Raw genomic sequence first — 25,710 nt, forward strand, 5'->3', positions numbered from 1 at the left:
AAAATGCAGTACTAAAAGGTTGATAAAAAATTCTGAAAAAACTCTTAGAGCTCTATTCAGTCAATGGCATTACACCTACGGTCCAAATTGGACCCGAGCCTCTGGAGATGAGGTTCCGAAATAATTTTTCCGGAATTAGAAACCTAATATCCCAACCTGGAGATCGATGCATCTACTGGTATATAAAAGTTACAGTTTTAACGCCAGCCCCGGATTGTAAATATACTCTTGGTGTAAGTTTGCCATTGCCTTCTGAAAGATGGCAATTAAATTAAATTTTCATGTTCTAAGTGGGTTTGAATCGAGGTTTGAACCCTGGATTTTTAGCACAAAAAGCAGCTGCGCTGCACTCTACGTTACGATTGTCACATATAAATATATTACTTTTATATAATTATAATTATATAATTATATATTAGTATATAATTGAGGTGATGGGCGGAATAAAGGTCTAATTACAAAATCTTGATATTAATAAAAATTAAAATAACTTACTATTTTTTTACTATACATAAATGGATAGAATATCAAATGAATTTATGTAACGTCTTTAAGAAGTTACATGTTATGATACTTCTCTGTTACGATCAATATTACATGAAAAGGCTAATTGTCGAAAAAAGGGCCTAAGTAAAATTGTGCCTTTATTCTGTCCATCTCCTCAATTATTATATTCTGTATATAAATATATAAAATTAAATGTAAAAAGCAGAATTATAAATAAATTACTATAAATTATTATCTTTACACACATAGTTACATAAATTCTTTATTAATTTATATGTAATCCTATATATATTTTTTTATTCCCTTTCCTGAAGTTTTAAAATAATATAAAAATAAAGTCTGGTGTCAACAACTTATTAGATAACTTGTTGTATCAATGACAGTAGATAATAAAATTAATAGTTTTCTATTAAAATAATACTATAACACTTTACAAATAATATTATTGCAATTATTTATTTCATTATTAAGAGTAATTGTCATTAAAATAAAATCATATGCAAAAAAAAATGGAATACTTATAATTTATCAAATCATAAAATTTACAATAACATGATTCTTATTTGCTGCATATTAATATTTTCTTCTTTCTTGTTTAGTTACAAATTGCATTCTTTATTTTAAGAATAATCGGCATTTAACGATATTATTTAGCAATAAAAACTTGAGAACAAGGGAAAAGTTTTCATTTGCAGAATGAAATTCGAGTTTATTACTTCAATATTATTATCGTTTTATTGTCACTTCGGTTATCCATTATTGTCTAGACAAACACATAGTACTTTAAGTCGTAAAGTTAAAGAGAACTCGACAGAGACTTATATGTCATCCACAGCAATGATAGACCGATGATGCTGCGACATCGAGCGTATTTCGATTGTATACGTGTAATACCACATACATGTTACACAACGACGTTTCTAACAATATTTAAACGAGATACAATGTGGAGATTAGGATGAAACTGAATTCGCGTTATCGCCATGGAGCTCGCAAGCTCTCGGAGCACTAATCTGGCATTTACATCATACATGTTACTACGCTCACGGAGATTATTTTCTGGCTTCGTCGATCTTGCACGCGTGTGTGCGAACGATCGAAAGTCTCACGGCTCTAATCATAGGATTTCGAGAAAATAAAGAAAATGATGAGACAAATATTCGTAGACGAGGAACGAGAATGGCACCGCAAAGTGGTGCTACATATTTTAGTTCGTTACATGAAAAATGCCTGCCACTTTTCTTGTTTTCCTGTTTTAAAGTCTTTGAACGCTTCTGCGAGTGCAACGTTCTTAATTAAATTTATCATAAAAAAGACATTCATATAATAATGCCATTTGTAAAAATGGAAATTGTTAATTCAGATATATATAGATTGTAAGTTTTATGATCTAATTCTATAAAAGATAAAAGAGAAGCATGTAATTATTGTAACTTCATATTTTTCATAAATTTTTTTCCAAATTTTAAAATTGTATGAAAAGAATTGGAAATTGCTTTATTACTCCAATGAAGCAACAGTTATACTTGACATGCTTTAAGCGAATACGTTTTTTAAACAATTAACAAATGTAATGAATATATATTCGTTGCATCTGACTCTTAACATCACAACTACCTAAAATCACACGACGAGGAAAAATACTGATCGTAACATGGTGAGAAATATCTGGGGAATGACGAACAATCTTTTTCGATTAGTTAATGGTCGTCGATATATCGTATTTCGCAATTGTAAGTTATTCTTTTTGCGAGTAACATACCATTTTTTTTAATACTTCGACGACAATTTACGTTTTCACCAAGTAATAGTCGTCGAACTGACATATGCGAATTTTTTATCTTTTTTTTACGATCTTACATTTCGTCACGGCCGCCGTATAAAATATTTCGATCTCGCAATGATTTATCGGTGAAGCCCGAGCTAAATAACAATCATCAAAGTAACATATAGCCTCTCCCGCGACTGCACTCATTTAAATGGGAAATTGGTCAAGGAATAAAATATTTCGACCTCGCGATGATTTATTAAACTAACGGCCAAATTGGTCTCTCGTTCTCTCTTCGTTCGTCTATATATATATATCATCGCAAATGACACAACGAGAAAAGAAAGAATCGCGAGGTATTGCTCAATGAACATCCAAAAGTGATTTATTAATGATATTGATATTAAATGGCGTTAATGATCAGAGACCAATGCCAAATCGCAAACCGTGAGCTAATCGATCATTGTTATATTATTATTTCGATCAAGGATATTTCTCGCCTTGCTTCGGAAAATACACGAATTACAAAAACTGGCAGATACGTCTGCTATACATCGATTAGAAGGAGGCATCGAGATACAAATATTAAGAGAAACATACGTGCTTACAGAAATTTGTAAATTTAGAGATTATCGATGACAAAGTCCTTTACATAACATCCAGAAACTTGTAACTGCGGAGGAAAATCTATACTTTATTTTTGAGCGAGAAAAATTTGCTTCTTTTCCAGATATACGCTTTTCGCATAACGGTTTAAAATCTGTTCGAAACAGACGGCACATTTAAGGCGTCAATCATTAGGATTACGTGAAACTATTATTGTCGGCGAGCAGTAAGCTTATTGTCCATCGACGGATCTTGCGATAAGATCAATTCTTCTCAATGAGTTTGTGAAATTAGTCGCTGATTAAATTGCGTGACGGACTTCCCCACTTTCATTACCGTTTCTAATTTTGATCAACTTTTTCTTTAATTCTTTTTTTTAGCAATTTTTGATATTATTTTTATAATTCGCCGGTAGATCATTACTTGAGAGATCATTAATGATCGAAACATATATATATATATATATATATATATTCGTAGATATCTACCGTTGACAAGGGATAATCAGTGGCCAGTAAGGAAGAACGTCAGACATAAGATCCGAATATTTACATCCGTTTCCTCTCACTCCCCTTACGGTTTGCTGAGTAAAACGTGTGAGTCCGATATATAACGTAATTTGTACGGTATCGTCGCCCTGGACGAGCAGAGAGGCGAGGCGAGGGCTTTTACATGGAATGGGACACGATGCGAGAGTTCGACGTTCGCAGGAAGTTATCGATGTCCGGTAACAGGAACCTCTTGAAGCCATGTCGACAATCTCCGTGCAGGCGGTGCAGGGACTGCAGGTAGCGGGTTTTCGGGATGAACGGTCTTAGCGACCGAGTCTTAGCTGACGCGTGGGGGGTGTAGTTGGACGAGGACCCATCTGCGGGATCCTCCCTGAAATCCATTTGCACCCTCGTTATGTCTCGCCGAATACCGCTCGTTTAACAACCATATACAATTGGATCAATTCTAAACATGTAACTAATCGATAGCACGCGCTGTTGACAGCGTCAGCACGAACACTTATTTGATGAAAACGATGGCAGAAAATTTGATAAAAACGAAAATTCATTCATGCACCAACTGTTGATTATTTGTAAAAATTTCAAATTTTTTTCTATAAAAACACTTTACTTTATAGGAAAAAATTTGATTAGTGTAGAGAAGAATAAATGACAATATATATGTGTACAAAACATAAACATTTATATTATTAAAATAATTATCGACGTTTTTTCCAATATAACCAACTCGATGATTCCAGAAAGACTCCGATAGGAACGTTCAACATATTGAACATCTAACACCAATGTAATGTACACCAATGTAATATACACAAGTATTTTAGCAATAGTTTTTAATCCTATCAGTTACCACTTTGCTGAAAACTCACGTAATGTCACGTGAACCATTAAAATAAAAATGAAACAATATAAAAATCATTCCGATGTAACACTGCATTTTTTAACATAATCCAGAAAAGTGCCGCATTACGACACTCATGATTCCCAACAATTAAGTTCAATAATAATTCGAAGGCTGTAAATAGAGAGAGACTGAAACGTTAAATAAATCACTCTTCATTGTTCGTGATTTTTCGAATAATTGAATAATTAAACGTGTTTTAATAATATTTTTAGTAATGAAATATATTTTTAAAAGGATAAAAATTAATTAATGTTGAGAACCATTCGATAAGAAACACTCAAAATTACTAACTAGAATTACTAACACCGAATCAACGTGGCAAACTATAACACCGATTCTAATCGTCTAACATCGATCAACTACCAGCGTTCTAATGATCTAATATGTAGTCTCTAACAGCGAGACGTTGTACTACATCGAAACATTGTACACCCAACTACCGTGATGAGTCCCGAGATGATATCGTGGTAGTAGAAGAAGAAGAAGACACAATTGGAGAACGTTTTATTTTGTACGTGGTGATTTGTAGATGGTTGTTGGTATTTGGTGGGTAATCATTGACGTGATGTGACGTGGCTGATAAATCTGTTGGTACTGGTACACACATAGATATGACATATTTTCTCAGTCTGTAGGTAGAGCTCTACTTGAGTACAGGTACTGACGAAACGGTTGACATATCACATCGAGGTAGGAGAAGAGGGCACGGCGAAGGATAGAGAGATAGAGAGACAGAGAGCGGCTGCCTAATGGCCTGACCTTTCGACCAGATATCGCGGTGACCGAGAGAATCGTGATGCACGGAACGACGGGAGCCAGCCGAGGCGTGCGAGGGCTCCGATATGTCTCTTACTTGGTTGCAATACTTCAGTGTAGCCCGAGTCGGCCGGCATCTCCGGCGAGGAACCTGTTCTCGACAGAGTTTATGGTTGACAACAGACGATGTCGATTTGTCCGATGCCGTTTTTTTCCTACGTTATTACGGAATTTTGAGGGTGAATGAGCAACGGTGCACTATGGCGTGCAAGAGAAAAAAAATTTATTGAATTGTGATTCCGCGATTAATGCGAATTCTTCTAGCTGACGGACCAATCGGCGAGCTTATATTGATCAACAAAAAGAAAGAAAATACGATTTGAATTTTACTCACGTAAAACGGAAGCGCGATAAATTTGCTATATAGATAGTGCTATGACATTTGATAGCCTTCGTTCGTGTTATAAATGTAAAATCGGGTTTAAGGTTAACAAGGGATTGTTATCAATTAATAACGCCCGAAATGTCGCGTGTTATGCATAGTATAAATATAAAATAAATTCTGCGGGAGTTTATTTTACATTTATCTCTCGTGGAGATCAATCCTTAGATGAATACCAACTAAAATATCGGATGTTTCAATTTTACTCACCCATGAACCTTTTCTCCGCGTTCGGATAATGATCGGCGAGTGCCTCGATCATGTCCTCGTAATCGAGTATGTTAGTATTCTGCACGACAGGCAGCGGATACTCATCGGAAAAATCGATCTGTCGTTTGTGCCTCGTTTGTGAAGTCGCTGCGTCCATCCTTCTATTTGATCTGTTCTTCGCCCTGCTGTCTAGCTCCTCCGAGATGCTGAAGGGTGTGGGCCAGTTGCCGGCAACTTTCGCTTTGGCATCGTTCCCGTCGTTGTGATCTTGTCTGATAAGCTGCTGGAGGTCCAAGGGTTCACTGGGTGTCTCGTGATCGTTCAAAGATCTCCCGTGACGGTTGAGCACCCGGGCGATCATCCTGCCTGCACCCGCGGTGCCGCCTCGTTTCATGAAATCGGGCCAATCGGCGTTTCTGGCCAACGATGCAATGTTGCGCTTGCCCTCGTCGTATCCACGGACCGGATAACCACCGTTTCGGACCAACGAACCGAGATATCGCTTACCATAGGGCAGAGAGGAATCCCTGGCTAGCGCGGCGACGTTTCTCTTACCATTCTGCGGCAGTATGGAATCTCTCGCCAGAGAAGCGATGTTTCTTTTACCGCTCATAGGCAGCATGCTCTGCCTGGCCAGGGAACCGATGTTTCTTTTGCCGCTCATCGTATTGTAATCGCGAAGCACCGAGCCGATGTGACGTCTACCCGTGGGCAATGCGAAGTCCCGCGCCAAGGCGCCGACGTTACGTTTGTCTAAAGGATACTCCATCATTTCTGGGTCCAGCTCGACTTGGTAATCGTAGATCCCGGATGTTCGTCGACGATACTCGTCGTCCATCAACGCGCGCACCAGCTCATCTAGATTATCGCTTAATTCGACAAATTAATTAATTCAGATGACTGAATAAATATGATATGGTAATATTTTTAATAATAAAATTAATATGAGATTATTATAAAGTTATTAAATGGTATTTATTCATAACAAGAGTCAAAAGGTTATTAAAATGCAATACGATTTCCAATCCTTTTATTTTTATTGTGGCATATCTTTTTTTGTACGGAAATTTTAAATATTTCCTGTTCAGAATTATTAAGTTCAGGGGAATCAGAAAAATCTCAGATAATATACCCAGGTATATTGATACTCCTCTTCTCTTCGTCATCGCCATCGTCCTCGCGCTCCTGTATGGTGACTGGTAAATCATCGTTTTTGGCCAAGGTAGCGAGACTGCGTTTTTCCGATTCGGGAATCAAATCCCGCGTTACGAGATGTCCACGAATCGTAAGATCCCTGAGGAGCTCCAGATAGATATCACTAGGTATACAGATTTCAGCGTCATCATTCTCCTCGGAACTGAGAGCTTTCAGATGAGCCATGTCGTTATGATTCTTCGCCTCCTGAATTATCCTCGCCGTCCTCGAATATGCCGCCAGATTCGAACTAACTTCCGGTAAACGCAACAACGTCAGGAAGATCTTCTTTGGTATGCATTGGCTGCCTTCTTCGTCTTGACATGTCACCTGGAGCGAAACGTGATCGGTTACGGATCAATAGGTCCTGTTCACATCTTACTTTTTGCACAAAAGAATCTAGCACTTTATTCATATTCTTTATTCCTTTATTATCTAATATTCCTTTATTATCTAATATTCTTTATTATCTAATATTCCTTTATTATCTAATATACATCGATATACATATACAATTATACACATTGCACTTAGAGAAAAATATAGTAATAGCAATATATTTTTATGTATATAGTTAAATAAACTGTTTTTAATTGCAATAAAAACTCTAAAATAGTTTATTTAATTGTGACATTAATTCTAAATATCTAAATTCTCTGGAATAAAATTTCACTGTTAAAGAGTGATAGAATTTTCACTTTTTAAAATAGGATTCCATTCAAAGATATTTAAAGAGATAAAACTTTTGTATAATTGTCATATATATAATTGCTTATCATTATGTGTTTTTCTTTGAGTATTCATCTTTTATATGTAATAATCATCATTGATACAGAAATAAATTATACGATATTGATACATAAAATATTATCAGCGTTACACGCTATATAATTACATTCCAATAAACTCCAATAATAAAAATAATGCAAGAGGCACGCGGAAATTGAAATATCTGATAAACCAGAACATTCGTCTTTGGTATTGTTGAATTTGTCGATCTTCATTATGCAATTTTATTAAATTCTCTATGGATGCATATATGCTTTCAAAACGACGAAATCTAATATCACACATGAATGTACTCCGAAGAATACCGCGCAAATACATGTCAATATATGTTTAGTTGAATTTCACCAACTAAGCCATCTAAAAAGAAGACAATAAAATGCAGGAAGCGTCAATACTCTTTCATATTTTATTTGACAGCGATAGATTTCCAGGTGATTTGTCGTCTCGCTGACAGAACGATATCGTTTTCGTATTATCCTTCAACTGCTGCGTATTTTGACAAACGGGGTTAACTTGTGACGTCATTTAGATTTATTTTACCAGATAGCTCTCTCGTCTGGAAAAACAGTAACTTAAAAATTATTTTCTCTGCCTTTGCTGGTTAACACGTACATAAAGTTCTTGAAATATTAGATTAGTTTGTATATGTATTTATGTATATAAATATCATACACACACACATATATATATATATATACATTTATATATATAAATACACAAATTATAATGTTAGAATTTCAAAGTCACGTTGTTATGTAATAATACGATATATTATAAAATACATGCTGTTTAAGTTTTTTCTAGTAAAAATTTTATTATTATGAATTATATTTTTATGTGGAATCATTTAATGTGGAAAATTATAAAAACATGTTTGTACTACGGAAAAATTAATTACCAAATTAGTAGAGTAAATCACGGGTGAGGTTTATAAAAGCAAACCGATAACAGAGCTCATAGAATTTATTATGAGAAATAAAATACCAGCATGATCTGCTTGATGTTTCCGGCATTCCACTTCATTTCAATCCCCCATTATTTCCACAACGCCCAAGGTAACTGAGCATTTATATAATCCTATTAAATTCCATTTTAATCGATTGTCGTGAATCCGAGTCACGTGCATGTGGCTCGTGTAAGGCGGTCGTCACGTTTTGATACTAATTTTTCAGGAAGAACATGACGACGCCGGTAGCAATACTATGATATGCGTCCACGTGGATTTGTGAAAATTCGACGAGATACGAGATACGCGAGAATTAATCTGATGCATAATATGCGAAATACGTGCCAGCTGTGCTATAATTAAATGATCACCCCCTCTGTCAGGGATGAATTAAATCCCATGACCGCGACATGTCATTTATGATCGAGGATATATTACACTGTAGTTTACGAGAAATACGCGGAGCGAAAATGGTAATGAAGGGAATATCGCACGTTTGCAAAGTACTGAAAACACGTAGCGTTTGACGTCTACCATTGGAACTTTGTGCGGTATTAATCGCTATCAGCGTTTATGTAGGCTTTGCAACGGCAATAAATTTTTTATTGCATTCTATAAAATTCCTATCTTTCAACACAGGTAGCGACATATATAGATTTAAGAATAATGTATAATATATTTGCGTTTTTATAGAAGAATTTATATTCAATATATATTTCAATATATTTGCGTCTTTTATAAAAAAAAATTTAAACGTTATGTAATATTCCAGAGTATCTTTATGTTATTCTACAATGAAAAAAATACAAGAAATTACACAAGATGGCATACAAAATATAATACCATTTAATTGTTCAATTTTCAGACTTTGGTAATCTCGTTAATAAATTTTCTTTATACCAGTTTTTTCATACTAAATTAAAAATAAATATATATCTTATAACATATAAACTAAATGGTATGACATTTTATATGTCACCCTGTTTAATTATGATGATTTTAGTTTACTTTACTTATCAGACTAATTTCGTCAAAATTTAATTTACATGATGTTCTGCTTTAGCACGTCGACTTACTTTACCTTCAAATTTATGCCAATGGAACTGACTCAAAGTACCTTCGCAATATTGTTCTGCTTCGCGTAAATTGTAGAACGGTTTACAAATTTCGGTCAGATGTCGTTGATATTAACTGTCATCGTATGCTTTTGTAGGCATTTGGTAATATCCTTTGAACATGAAACTGTAAGCGACGTGCATTTGAACATGCTTTTATACCATCAAAATGTGATATTTGACATCGCGGTAAAGAAATTATCACATTCAATAGCGTGCGCATTATTAAAAGAATTAAAAAAATAATAACAGATATTAAAGAAACCAAACATGTTTCAATAAAAACAGTTTATACGACAAAATTGGTAAAATTGTCAAGACTTGACATCGGGAAGTTATTGACGTTGAAACTGATACAAATAGGATACGAGAGTAAACAATGATTTTAGTACAATATATCAGGAAATATTTGTCACCGCCCGGTAATTAACGTTATTACGGTGGTAGATTAGTGACGCTTCAAATCCAATTTCGGTGATGCGCTTGACGTCAAGCTCTGCATATGATAGCTACAACGCATGTCTACGGCCAGAGGACCATGTGACACCTGTAGTTTACATTTTACACATTTTACTGCGCTGAATTTAAACAAATTTCAATATTCATGAAAATTGAAACAATTTTTCTGTGCTGCGTGATGCTCTCTTATTCGAAACTTTTAAAATATAAAATATCAAATTGGACAAAATAAATTTTAAAAGATATCTCTTCATAATAATAGATTCAAGTATCAAATAAATTTCGGAATATCAGATAAACTTTATAATGTTTAAAATGTTTGTATGATTTGGTCGAGTTAGGCAATAACTTACTGCGCCGCTAAAGAAGTTCGCACATAAACTTACCAGAGATAAAGAGAATTTTTACACGCGAGAAAAGATCTATGAAGTTTGTTACAGAAATCATTAACAGATAAGAAAATCCATTCTACACTCGATTTTAAGAAGATATTATAAGAATTTCAATATTCCTTGCACACGTTTATGTGGAGCATCACGCAACACCTGCTGCGTTTCATATTGTACAATCTTACTTCTGCGTATGAGAAATGTACGCAAATTTGCGTAGCAGAAACACAGGCATATTTGCGGAAATTTGACTGCGCAGCTAATAATTTAATCTCGTTTATTCACCCGTTATTCACATCCTCTTTGACAAAATCCTCTTCAATAAAATTTTTGATATAACTTTTACATAATCTCGTTTTCGATAATAAAATATATAACTATTAATAAAATATACACAATTTATATTACCTAATCGAACAAGCTTCATTTATGCGAATTATCAAAGTTTATGATATAATTTTTGTAAATCTCGCAAATCACTGTGTTTAATAAGTGATACGAAAATTCCATATTGCAATGTTAATGAAGTAAATGTTTAATTATTGGTACACTTCCAGAGACTATTTTGCGAAAGGTCAAAGGATAATTCTTGTACGCGGGAAGTGTTACCGGCGATCACAGCCATGTTTCATTAAACCCCTCTTTGAGGCATGTTAAATCGTAGTCCTTGGCTAGTAGAACTAAATTGAATTCCTAGGAAACTACGTGGTTATCCTGTAATGAAAACCCACGTTTCGTCAATTACATCACACATACCAAATATCAAGTATTAATTCCTTCAATGAATAATAAATCCGAAATTCTACTTTCGTTCCTGCAAAATTAGTGACAAAATGATGAAGTCGGATCCGAGCTAACAGTTGAATTAAAAATTGAAACAGTTGAATTAGCGTGCATTTTTTTATAAAATATGCGAAACAGCTTATTATTTAACGAACAAACACATGCATGGCATAAATCCTCGAAAAATTATAAATAGTCAACGGAATATGTCACAATTTCAAATGACATAGTATTGCATGTACGGAGCTCGTAACCATTTATCCGAAACATTATTTTAAATCACAAGTATTAATTTTAATTTTACTTCTCTGGAAAATGTTATTTATATAGTTAAAAGTTAATACAAATTTACCAAAATAATTGTAAATTAACCTTCAGATAATCAAAATCTTTTATACAGATCCTTTTTTAAAAGACTTTATAGTATTATTACAAGAAACTCAATTTATCGGTCCTTTCGAGCGAGCCAATTTAATACAGATATTTCTATTAAATTGCTCCTCCGATGTATCATTACTAAAGAATACGCTACCGATAAGCTTTCTATAGTTTTTAGGAGGTAAAATTCATTTGGCATCTAAGAGATCATGGGGCGTAATATTCGAATACTTGGGCAAATTGAAGAGGACGTTCCTGACGGAATGAAGCAATGTAAATTCTTGCTGTCTTGTACGAAATTTGGTTCTAAAAGTATTCAATCGCCCACATCTCTCCATCCTTAGAACAGATACTCTTGTGAATTCTCCTTCTTTCTACCTGCTCCATTTTCAGTATCATGTCTTCGCATCTGAGTAACTTATCGGCAAAGTAAACGTTTAGTTCTCGATGCGCACAAATTCCATAGGGATATCGAGGATCTAGGATTCATACATTCTAAAGGTTATCTTTTTCAATGGAAATATGTGGATTTGTTTAATCTCTGGCTAATAAAACTTTTTTATTTGTTTCAAATAAGAAATATTAATGACTGTTGTTACAAATAAATTGTTAATAAATTATTAACAATCTTCCTTCATTAAGCACAGAAGAATGAATTTTAAAAAACATTACGTAATATTGTTTAATAATTTTAAAGTGCGTATTATAATCACAATTAGAATTTAAAACAAAGCAATATCATAAATTTATTATATGATTATATTTATTATATGAATATATTTGTCCAAAGATTGCTTGTTTTTTTACTCAAAACTGTGTCCATAATAAGGAAACTTTACTGATCACAGCAAATTGCAAACTGGACAAAATTTCTCTGCGAAAGAATTGTAAATACTATACAAGCGAAGTGTGTTTGAACGAGGCGCAATGGCAAGTGACAAAGCGTTTTCCGATCTGTCGATGCGACATTCAACATGCGCCACGTTACTGATACGTTCTTTTATGTGGCTTGAAGAACGCATTTGTATTCACTCGACATTGCCTTTTTTTACAGGCGATTAACTGCGCCCTGTAAGTCCCGCCAGTAAGTTCACTTATGAGTTGCATGCCCTTGACAAATAAAAACCTGACAGTTTTGCAAAAGCGACCAATCAGAAGATTGTCATACGCATAAGCAGGTATGAGGAGACTTTGGATTCTCGACAATGCACTGGGACTCTCAAAAAAGTTTTCACTATTGTTGACTGATGTTACATGGGTTCGCACTTGCCCTGCAAATCGTATTTGAAGTGCAGGCAAAAGCCTCTTCTTTCGTTTCTGCCAAAAAGTTACATGTGTTTTTTCTTTCAATGTATACCTCATAAAATATCAACCTTTTTTGATCGTCGAATATATTTTTATTTGACGAAATAAAAACCCTGTAAAGAGAATAAAGAGAAACTAAAAATTTTTTCAAATCTCTCTCTCTCTCTCTCTCTCTCTCTCTCTTCCTCTTTACCTTTTCCACATTTTTTTTCAGAGATATATGTGTCATTTATTAATATTTAACTGTATTCTCAATTAGGTTTTATTTAAACTAAAAAATGTTAATTATTATACATACTCAAGAAATGTTAAATTAAAAATAAAATTAACTCAAAGGATGTTCCACGAGAAAATTTTTCAACTTTGTCATGTAACGTATTTTAAAATAATATAACGAGATTCTTTTATAACAAAATCGCTTCAAGGAACTTTATTACTAAAACTTATTGTTTAATAAGTAACTTCCACTAGAATATTAAGCTGTGTACAAAACACAATTTTCACGCGTATAACTTTGAAAAATTTAAGTCGGTTTACAACTATTTATCTGAAAGCTTAGAGCGGAAAATGTAGGAAAATTAATGCGAAACTACTTTACAATAACATTCGTGATAATATATATCGTTGCATTAGATAGAGATTACTCGATCTCGTGTACTAACTATAGTTAGTTGGGATAATCGCATTATCAAAACTTGCGTGCGTATTTAAATTTGTGTCAAAGTAAACTGCTTTAATCGTATTCGTACATGTCGGCACTTCAGTCTGACGCGATTTACGTATTTATCCCACTTATTTTTGTAACACTTGTTCAATAACTACGTTTCGTTTCGGAAACTATAATCCGTTTCGATTCTATTTAGCGTTTTATTATTTTTTTAGTACACTTTATACTTTAATTAGATATCAAAGGAATGATGGTAACCCACATTTGTTATTTAACTTCCATGTATATCAAAATGTGAATCTATCCATTTCTAGGGTTAATTTTCAAAGTAAATAACGTCTGTACGAATACATGCACTTAGCAAATAGTAGACTAAATATAAATCAAATTTAATATGTCTTTTTTAAGTTAAATTATTTAACTCCACCGTTTTAGTTACGTTAATGACATATTGCGAGCGATGATGACCTATAGAAATGGTTAAAAATAAAACTCAAATTGGGTAGAACTTGACATTAAACATTTGACATTTAACGGTATATCGCGAAAGAAATTATTAACGACAAATTAATAATAATATTCAATAATAGTTGATATGTATTATATATAAAATTATTAAATATGTATATAAAATACGAGCAATGACTATATTTTTAAAGACTATAACAAAAAATATTAATAACAGTTTCATCCGAAATGGCAAAGTCTCCTCCACAAATGTGTATACAGTAATTACATTAGCAAAACTTGTTTGTCTAAGTATTCAAATTTGCGTCGACCTAGACTGCCCTAATCGCGTGTCACAATGTATACACATATCGATACTTTAGTCTGACACCGCGATCTATTTTATTACTTATTTTTGGAACACTTGTTTAACAATCACATCTTGTTACTGGAAACCATAATCTGTCTTGATTTATATTTCGCGTTTATTCTATTTTCATTCGAAACGGTAAAAGCACCCTTCACAAATGTATACGCCAATTTATTTCACATAATGCCACCTCTAATCTACCCCAGCTTTTTATTGAAAGAATACGCCACGATATGCATGTCATGCCATGTTCTCATGACGTAACTCATGAGATTATAAAAGAGATCTCGCTCTATCAATGACTCCTCCGTATCGTCCCACGCGTAGACGTACGAAGTTCGGGCTGCCTTGTTTTCTGCGAACAGATGAGATTAACGAGACGGCGTGTAGGCATCATTTTCTTGGAAATAACACAGATTGTATGGCCGAGGATCCTCTCGGTGACAGATCGCTCAAAAAATATTCAAAGCGATTGGGCAAACTTAATGTAAGAGATGATATGGGCCGTCTAAATGATGTTATCATATCTCATTGATTATTGATTTTTCATTTTCCGCACCTAAATGAACTGCCGAAAAAAAGGGGATCACAAGTCTTCTTTATACTGTACGGTTGATGTATCGATGATCATGACTGGTTCTTTCTATTCTGAAGATAATGATATCCATCAATCAGGATAATCGACATTTAAGGGTATCACCAAAAATATACCGAGAACAGCTAATAAAAATGATTCTCTGGGGTAAAACGAGCCGTGACATTTATATCCTTTGTAAATAAAGGTGGAAATAGAATGGCAGAAATTAAATTCGCGTGAACGCAAAAGTAAGGATTACCAAAGTTGCCAAAGTATTAATTTAGTTCAAATACTATTTCAGGAATCTCCGACCAAACGTTAATTAACTATCACATAAAAGCTCTTCTGATAAATTACGAGATTTCTAAAATACAAGACATTCATTTAGACGTGTCATTCGAGCTCCATTCGTTTGTACCGTGCAGATAAGCCTCCTCTTTTAGCAGCATGAGACGGTGCAAACTCTAATCTGATTAAGAAGGATAACGATGTGTGGTGTAAGATTCGCCAACTATGAGTTAGAAATGTATTCAGATGGATATAGAGAATGAAATGTAGCGAGCAACCCTTCATAAGATTCATAATAGGAGCAGAAAAAGTATTAGCGTATAGAGAAGTGAAATAGGAAACGTTATATTCTTTAACATAATTAGTAATAATTAAGTGGAAGATCGATGAAAATGAATCAAATAATAGAATCTTATTTTCGGTTAAAGCGGATCTTAAAATTAGAGTGGTTATTAATATTTAAATATGCAAATTTCCAAATATATTATTCTGTTCTATAAATTGTATGTCAAGTCAATTTGTCGGACTTGAGAAACGCATAAACTAAAACCGGCAATAACATCATAAATTACATTGACCGTTAATTTAATAATGAATGCTAATAAGCGTTTTAAAACAAAGAATCTGTTGCGAAAGACCTCAGCTAGTATTCGAACTTAATTGGTATTCGCGAGTTTAGTGAACCTGGACATTTTTTCAGTTACGCGCATTATGAAAATTATTTATAACAACTGTTTTTTACGACCTTACATAATTTTAAGTTACATAATCTTACTTCCTATATTTTGATCTTTCAAATAAAAAAATTCGTTCGTTAATGTTAACTTTAAACAAAAATATATTAATTTTAAGTTTTATAAATTATTAGTAGACCCGCGAATATAAACCAATTAAGAAAATTTCGAAGCAAATACCAATTAAGGTTAAAAGTAATCTCTAAATTTTTTGGAATAGATCCTTATTGTAAAGAGTAAAAATTTTACCGCACTCTCAAAAAAGAATAAGTCATTCCTTTTCGAGAGTGACAAAATTTTTACTCTTTACTTTTTATTCTGTCATTCTGAATGACAGAATTTTATTCTGTCATTCTGAATGACAGAATTTTTAATCTTAAGAGTGAGATTGTATTCCAAATAATTTAGAGAGTATAATCATCGCTTGTAGTATTAAATTATTGTTGAATATTGTCGTCAATTTTTTATTATACTAAGTTCACTATCGCTTTTTAGTTAAGTCGGAGCAACATCGCGGCGGTTCAAATAATACGCGTGACAACGTCAAAAGAATCGTGTTACATCACTGTCTTATAAAACCAATGCAGAAGCTTCTGACAACGGAGAACGGGAGCACATCTGTTCGATAAACGACATTAATCTTCCGCGAAAGTCATGCCTCTTTCAAATAATAACGAGAGAATTATTACGATCTCATGGCGAAATGCACGATCGATAGACGGAATTATGATCGAAATTATGATCGACGAGCTATCCGGTATCCACAAGCTTAATCACGCGCGCAGGCCTCATTTAATCACTTAACCGTTTATTACGCTTGACAACTTTAATCTTCATCTTTAAAGTTCATCATACGTTGCATGTAAGATGTTTGTATCCAATTTACGTAATGCGACGATGTCGAACACGTTGTCAGGTATACGCAGAACAATGACGAACCTGTAGATAATTCGATCGCGCGTATAAATTCCACATCTGCGTAAATGAGTAAAATCCAGGTAAAAAAAAATCACAAGATTATAATAAAGCATTGTTAAAAGTGTATCAAGTAACATCATTACGATTTTTCTTAAAATAACTTCTACTTGATGTCATCTTGATTTTATATTCTACATTATGATTTTGTATTCTACTGAATAGCACATATGAAGTGAAGACGCCCTTCACTCTTTCCGAACTGCCATACTCAATCGTGTACAAACCACCGCAAAATGCAGTTCTCAAACTAACGTCTTACTTAAATTCGTGTTAATTAAGTTCATATGTGAAGCTTGTAGTATAATGTTTGATTCTATCCAAAGATATATATAGATATTAATTTAATGTAACGGAAAAGATATGTAAAGTATCATAATCAAAGCAACAATTTGTTTTAAATGACAAAATGGAAACAATATTTTTAATCAGTTTTTGTCTCGACTTAGCGATCAACCACATCATCCAAGGAGCAGATAGATTAAGTATCGGCCGATTGTCGTTTATGAAAAGTCCTTGGCAATGCATGTAACTGCATGGATACTACATAATTTTAATTGTTTTCTTCAGTCAAGTTTATATGTACAGAAAATGATATAAAAAGAAGATTTAAAAATATTTTACCAATTCTCTGAATTACATAGATTTTTTAAAAAATGTGTCTTAAATATTTTGACCAAGATATTTATAATATGTATTTACAACCTTGACCAAAAATAATTTTTTTCATTATTTGTAATTCTTTTACCTGTATTGTTTACTATTAATTACCAGCATTATATATAGAAATTTAAAGAATTCTTAAAATAAAGGATAAGTAACGGCGAATATCAAAATCAATGTTTGATCTAAACGTTAAATAATAATATGAAAGAAAAAACGGTTTTGCTGTGGTATCTAAAAATTTAGCTAGATACAAATCAGAAAATAATTTTGTTAGACTATCGAAATAATTATATAGGACATTCAAACTGGTTTCCAGAATGTTAAGACTTTTTGCTGCATTGCTCATCATGCTTAAGATTCCTATGTAATTATTTTGATGGTTCAACAATATTATTTTCAGATATCTATCTAAAATTTTTAGATACCTCAATAAAATCATTCTTTCTGTAAAGATGCATGGTTAATATTTTTGGCTAAGGCTGTATTTATAAAATATAAACGATACAAACAGTCGGCCGACTTTTGTCTATCATATGCTCTTATCCTAACACGAGATATGTAATTTAAAGATTGCGTCGACGTAATCAGAGCAGTCGCAGCGACGAGCGTCACCGTTGCGTTCCATATTGTTAGCACGTTCACGGGGAATATCAATAATCATGCCGAATGAGTTCGTTCGCGCGCAAACTGGATATCCTGTACAATTAAATACATATATTTCGGAAAAAGATGTACATCTCTTTTATCAGATAGTTTGCTATTCGTCATACGAGCGATGCTGCAAACGGCGACGATAAATCACGATGCACCGCAACACGGGGTGCGTTAGTTGATAACAAGTACCGCGTGTGTGTACATGTGATTAATGTTTCGCGTCGCGCAATTCAAACTTTCTGAGGATTAATCGAGGAATTAATCTGAGCAGGTACGAATGCAATTATTCGTACAGTGGCATGTTCGTTCGCCGCTTCTTCGCATTTCGCACGCAAATATCTGTTCTCGTGCGATGGACATTTATTGAAAAGATAAATTTTTATTCAAAGAGAGAGAGAGAGAGAGAGAGAGAGAGAGAGAGAGAGAGAGAGAATCGTTCGTATCGCGGAACGCGAACTCAAGGTGTCGAGCGCGCGAAGTTCAATAAATTAAGAAAGCGCAGCGTGCAATGCGAACAAACTGAATTCGATTTACATAGAGCCGCCGCGTTCTCGTTTGCTTTCGTCACGACCGCGTAGAAGGGAAATTACTGATCGAAGATATAGGACTCGCAGATGCGCCATGAAGAAGACCTTCGCACTGATTATGGCAGAATTCAACGGACGATAAAATGATCGGACACGTCCTACAAACAAGACCCTCTTCATTCCTGAATCCTCGCTCATAAATATTTAAGACGTGCTTCGAAAAAAAAAAACTGATAAAATGTTCTTTAATCCTCTCACTACGTATATAAAACTTGACCCATTTCATTCTATAGACAATACGCAAAATATATATTAGAGAAGGAAAAATCTGTATCTTAAATATACTTAAATAATCTCTAAGAAAATTCATATTTTAAAAACTTATTTCTGATGAATAGAATTTATCCTGAGATAAGAGATATTTTAAGTAAAGCTTGAACGTGAATAGAGATAACAATACGATCGAGAAATGATACTCTTGGGAAGTATTTCTGGAACAGCAATAAATAGTTACGCTTGGTCTGACTATAGCCGTCTTTGACTACTTCGAGTGGAACGACACGGACTACCGCGCAACGAAGGATTCTTGTCCGCGAGGGTGAGGATGTAACAAAACGAAATGAAGAGCTTTCGAAGTTCCCAGAACTGTTCTGTGAATTTCAAATCGACTGGCTTTAATTATATTACGGCGACGTATGCTAGACAAAACGAGTGCTCTCAGCTTCTCCAAGAAACCAACGGATCACAAGATTAACTCTGAATGCTTAATTTAGCGTGTGCTTTTTGGGTGCAATGGAGAAGTATTCAGGCTCTTGTAACAATATCGAGTAATTTCACAAACCGTTTAACTTACCAGTAATTTCTGATCAATAAGAGGGTAAAGGAAAATAAACGAACATTTATAATATTTGCTGTAGGACTTAAAATGCAATCATAAATTGAAGCTGAAATAATATCGCCGATTAAATTGATCCTAATGATAATGATATTGAATAATAATGCTAATAAATATTTTAAAAAACTGAAAAGAACTGATATTACAAAAATATTATGCCAACCAGAATAATTTTTAAACTTCATTATTAAATTGATGATCTCTCGATTTAATTTAATTTAATTATTATTTCAGCTTCAGTTTTATGATTATGTTTCAATTTCAACAGTAAACGACACACAGTTTATGTAACTTTAAAAGATGTATTTATATTTAATCTTTAAATAGACAAGGTGGCCATAATATCTCAAGCATAATTATCTTAAAAACTTTGTTCTGGAAAAGAAAAATAAAAAAGTATATTACCCAGAAGTTTTAAAATTTATTTTATATATTTTATATATTATTTTTATATATTCCTCTTATAAAATTTATACTTTTCTGAGAGAGAGATAGAAAAATGTAAAATTAATAAACTTCTTAAATCTTAATTGTTAGTAAAGCTTTGATTACTGTTTGTAAAATTAATAAACTTGCACTACTTAAATTGACATTATTTATACATAAATCTAATGTAAATTTAATTCTATACATATTATTACAAAATATAAAATTTGTTGGAGTGTTCTGAGCATCCCATCTACCTACTTAAAAGTTCAACGTATAAATATTATTAGGCACCAAGATCTACCCTTGATTTGACCTTTTTTTACTTATTTAATTCATACATTCATAGTTTGAGCTTTGACGTATAACACGATATATGTCCCCACGATACCGGTTTCTTTCACGTCTTATTTGGAGCAAGTGTATTTAATTTTAAAGTTAGATCGCGTGAATAAGAGATAATACTATTCTTTTCGTATAATACACGAGTTATCGTGAGTAATAATTCGCATCTTTCCAAAAGAGTCCTTTCAAGAAGACCGCGCTACTTCCTAACAATATATTTTGTACACGGACGCATTTCTCTATGCACGTACGAAGCACCTTCACTCCGACCAATTTCTATAGTGCATATAACATCACGGTGAAAGCCGCTGGCCTTTTGTTTTCGTCGATTAAGAACGCCCACTGCTATTTAGATCACCACAATGTACGCAGCTACATCATACACGTTTCGCCGTAGTCTGCTCGTTCGAGATATCTTGTAATATCTCATAAATTTATACTCGTAGTGTCAGTCGGTCTCTAGCGAGACGGACTTTGCCGCTTCATAAAAGCAAATTAATTCCAATAAACCACATTTTAAATGAGACGTACCTTCAAGCGTACCTTGAAATTAAATCATATACACCGCTTCAATTTAAATACAACACGAGAGATTATTACAAAGCGGATACTATGTATGAGGTATGCTATAATATCTCGCGGAAAACAATCAGATTTGATTTCGCAAGTATTTTGTTTATGATAAATTAGTATACTACGCATAACAAAAGTAATCACTTTTAGGGAATTAATTGAATTCCACGTTGGAAATACGATTGATAGTCTCTTTGAAGAGCACGCGTTCTGTGTTTTAATAGATCAATAAAAAGCGCTTTGTGCAGTGAATCGTTAAAGACGTTTTCCCATTCCTCTCGTCGCCTTGAATAAAGAAGGCAACAGGTTTGACTCCCCGCATCTTTAACATTCATGAAACCTTTGGATCTTTTCTTACGTGACATTTTCGTGACGTAATGTCTATTGATGCCGGTTACATAAAATGGATGGAAGTAAAAGCTCCCTGTAAAAGCGCTTTTTTTTATATCTTTCGTACACGGGAATGCAATTTAATTTTGTTATTAATGCTTGTCAGCAAAACAATTTGTAGTTTCGCAAAAAAAGATCAATAGTTTTGCAAAAAATGATCAATTACTTTTTAACAACGTTAATTTAATTTAACATTAATTTAACATGAGAATACTGATAGAATAAAACCATATAGTTAGAATCATTAAACGAAAAATGTATTTTTAAATTTTTAACTATAAAAATTAATTATATTATACTCATAAATAAATAAGTGCGATATGTTTCGATAGCATCCAACTGTATAAGCATCTAACTATATAAGCAAAATATATATGCTATTTATTTTATTTTTATACCATCTGGGAATAAGATGTAGATATATCACTCAGCACAAACTTTGATATTAGATGGACGATAAAACGAAACACAGATTTCTAAAGGAATCTGTGACATATAGGAACATATTTACAAAGAGGATAAACAGAGGCAAGATTCCACTTTTAGAAATGAAAATGAAAAGGAAGTGTTTGCTGAACGGCTTACGAAGTTGAGGATTTTCAGTAAGCAGAAACTTCGCTCCTTATACAAATTTACAGTGTGATATTAAGAAAGTTCAGTCATATAGGACTTGGTTTAACAGCCAAATCTCGTCTTGCGGTTCACCGTTCTGTTTGACAATACACACACACGCGAACAATCTGTCGCGATAATAACAAAATAATTTATTCCTACTTTATGCATTCAAAAATTATTAAAATTTACAGAATTATCTGTGTGTAGCGCGTACAAGTTAATCTAAAAACCAATAAATTCAATTTTAAGAATCAAAATCACAATAGTCAATTATAAAAATATTTAATATAAAATAGCAAAAATGCTTTTAAAACAAATTTTCCAATTTCTCGAGGGATCAAACTGTAATTTCTTCATTAAATTGGAACTACATTCTGATATTAAGATTTAGACATTTATTGAAATCGGCAGTAAATATTTCCTTTGATCATTGACCCACTTTTAGCAGGGAGGACATTTTTCATTCAAGGGGCTCTCGGCTTTCCCTAGTTACGCATCATGCGTGATCGAAGAAGAACAAGTACTCTCTTTCTTTTCTTCTTTCTATCTCTCTCTCTTCTCTCTCTGTACACGAAAAACTGATAGTCTTTGATCGCACGTAATCTGGCGTAATTAAAATATAAGTAGATATAGAGCCAAGCATACAAAGGATCGAGGTATTAATCTAGAAAGATTTTTCTGATATTTTATCTGATAAGATAAAATCGAGCAATCCATAAAGTTGTTTGTCATATTAAATTGTCATTCATCATTATCATAAAAGCAAAATCTAAAATAAGGACACAAAGAGTACTTTGTATCTTAAGATATATTCCATAAATATTCCATGTTACAAAAATAATTATTTTATATAATTTTTTGTTATTTAAAAAATGTAATTTATTTTCAAGTACTCGTAAAAATGCTATACACGCGGCTTTTAAAATCGTTTGGCGAGCGAATACAATACATTCGAACATACGAAAAAAGCTCTCACTGAAAAAGAATTTTTGTTTTTGAAGTGGCTCTGACGCTTTAAAACCAATTACGAAGGATGGGGAACCAATAAAGGAAGCCGTTTCGTAACCGCAATCGATAGATCGGTAATTTTTAGGTGGATTTTAAATATACGCGGCATATATGGCGTATATTCCAAATTGTAATCCGCTCGATCAACTGATTCTCTTTGTCGGATCTGCAAAGCTCTTTAAAAGCATCAACGGCAGGACAGCTGTGCTGAATGTTAGCTTACTCCCAACGGTGCATCTTTGAATTTTCTATGTTCGAACGAGAACGTTCCCGATAAATCATATCTCATGGATTGTCCAAAAGTGCAAGCACTATCCCGAGGAATCGGAATTCGGTATTATTCGAGATTCTATCCGATATTTTGGATGCACGAAAAGAAATGGGCGTGTTCGCTCTTCCATGTTCTTCCTTTCGACTATCGTTCGTTATAAACGATATACATACGCGCTTGTAAACGATATACATACTCGCCATCTGGTTCGTAAACTTTGTATACGGAAAATGACGGGTATAACAATACAGTTGGCTGCATGTAAAAATTTGATAAAATATCAGATAACATTGGAAATGTGAGTGACAAAAGAGGAAAATGTTTTATAAAACGCTCAATACATAAAACGACAACCGTTATTCGTTACGCCTTTTTTTTTATTCTAACAGGCTCTACAGCTCCTCGCCCTAAGAAGCTGAAAGATAAGAAATTTTAGAATTATGTAAATAATGTGGGGTAATAACACAATGTTTTTACGGGCACCGTCCCATGAAATTACGCGACGTTTTATCTGCGTTCCAGTCAAACAAGCACAAAAATCGTATGCGCTCAATATTCTTTTTCGTAATATATTTTTAAATCCTTTTCATGATATTTTTTTTTCTGAGAAAAACGCAATCTCGACATATCTTAAATATTTGACCGTCATCGCTCGCGTGAACTTTGGTAGCAAGGATTTAATTGTTGTGGAATTAATCGTTAAGGAATTTCTCAAAACTTGGATATATCTATACACCGCGAAGGTGACGCGAGATTGCAATTTTGCAAGTGCATACCCCAAGTGCCTGCCAAACATTCCTTTATCCAAATACGTTGTAAACACGTTATACGCTCAAAGTAATCACTGGTTTATTTCATCAAACTCGGCTGAAAGGTCAGTTCAACAAAAGGAAATGCACATTGATTAAATTGAATGTTTCGCACCACTAAGCTGCATTAATAAGCATATCATTGCTTGAACTGGAAATTATAAAATTCACGCAAAAAATATTATTAAATATTAAGAACCACCTCGATCATCGAATATGGCCTTCTTTGCTTAATGGTGTTGAACATTTCTCGATCCATTTTCACTTAATATTTTATTGTTTCAATTTTCCGATTTGATCGAAACAAACAATCGCATCACGTTGCTCCAAAAATTTTAATGCAAAATAAAATATATGTAATATATGAACTCATAATATTTCTCATTAAATATGAATTTAAATGTTTTACTGTATTCCGAAATCAATAATATAAGCAACATAAGATAATAACTCAATTTTTTATACAGATTACATAAAAACCGTGTTCCATAAAATAGCTTTATTGTAAGAGTCAAAATGATAAAATAATGTTCATAATAAATTTTATCGAGAAAACAAAATTCGAACCTAAATTCTAAGAAACAAAATTAAGAAAAGCAAAATTAACAAAAAATAAATCATTATCAAAATATTTATTAATTATCTTTACGTAAATTTCGCTTTACCTGTGCCGGGATTAAAGAGATATTATGAACACTTATCTTTATGATATTCTTTGTAGCAAATATTAAAAACTACTTTAGCTAAATAATTTTTTGAAGAAAAATCATTCAATATCAAAAAGTATGTAGTTAAAAAAGAACGACAAGTCTAAGTATATATATCTCTGTATTGCAATTTCAAATATTCTCAATCGATTTGACAAACTCTGTAATGTATACGAACTGTTTTATATTATCTATTCAAACGTTTATTTAAATAAAATAGAGAACAGTTTTATATTTTCAAGTCCGGCGCTACAGAGACGAACTATTCGTGTCGCGGGGAGAAGAAAAGACAAATTAGCGAGGGATCACTCACCGCAGGCTGGCGAATCTCGTTGACAATGGAGATGTAGAGGAACAAGCTCACGAGATAACTTCTAGTGAACCCCATCATCTTCTCAGAGGTGACGATCAGCCTCTCCGTCGCGACGCGGATTTCCAAATGTGAATAACGCTCTTCAGAATGTGTTGCCTCTTATATAGGGGTGCACTTCAGCCGGCGCAGGCGTTCTCCACCCCCGAGAGTTCTCCTCGCCCCATAACGCACCCACATGCGACATATGTACGTGCATACGTACGCGATGGTCGTTCGTCCTTGTTATTTTTTCTTTTTTTGTTGCTTCTCCTTCTTCACGACACAGAGCATGGCCTAAAGGTGAAACAAGCCACGAATTCTTCGCAAGGGAGGAAAAAAGAAGAAACGTGG

At 33.5% G+C, this 25,710-nt stretch overlaps 1 protein-coding gene across 2 annotated transcripts; it reads right to left on the reverse strand.

Moving 5' to 3' along the window:
* Nucleotides 1-2,062: 2,062 nt before the first annotated feature.
* Nplp1 (Neuropeptide-like precursor 1) lies at nucleotides 2,063-25,433 on the reverse strand. Of its 2 annotated transcripts, XM_018518697.1 has the most exons (5): nucleotides 25,321-25,433; nucleotides 6,838-7,229; nucleotides 5,706-6,574; nucleotides 5,057-5,204; nucleotides 2,063-3,763 (listed from the first exon to the last, which is right to left on the reverse strand). In XM_018518697.1, exons 1-5 carry the CDS (start codon nucleotides 25,396-25,398, stop codon nucleotides 3,550-3,552), a joined length of 1,701 nt encoding a protein of 566 aa, XP_018374199.1. In that variant the 5' UTR covers nucleotides 25,399-25,433; the 3' UTR covers nucleotides 2,063-3,549. The 2 variants fall into 2 exon arrangements, with proteins under 2 accessions (XP_018374199.1, XP_018374200.1); XM_018518698.1 differs by lacking the exon at nucleotides 5,057-5,204 and having other exon boundaries at nucleotides 3,605-3,763.
* Nucleotides 25,434-25,710: the final 277 nt, after the last annotated feature.

Source organism: Trachymyrmex cornetzi, unplaced genomic scaffold, assembly GCF_001594075.2.
Source record: "Trachymyrmex cornetzi isolate Tcor2-1 unplaced genomic scaffold, Tcor1.1 scaffold78, whole genome shotgun sequence".
NCBI lineage: Eukaryota > Metazoa > Arthropoda > Insecta > Hymenoptera > Formicidae > Trachymyrmex > Trachymyrmex cornetzi.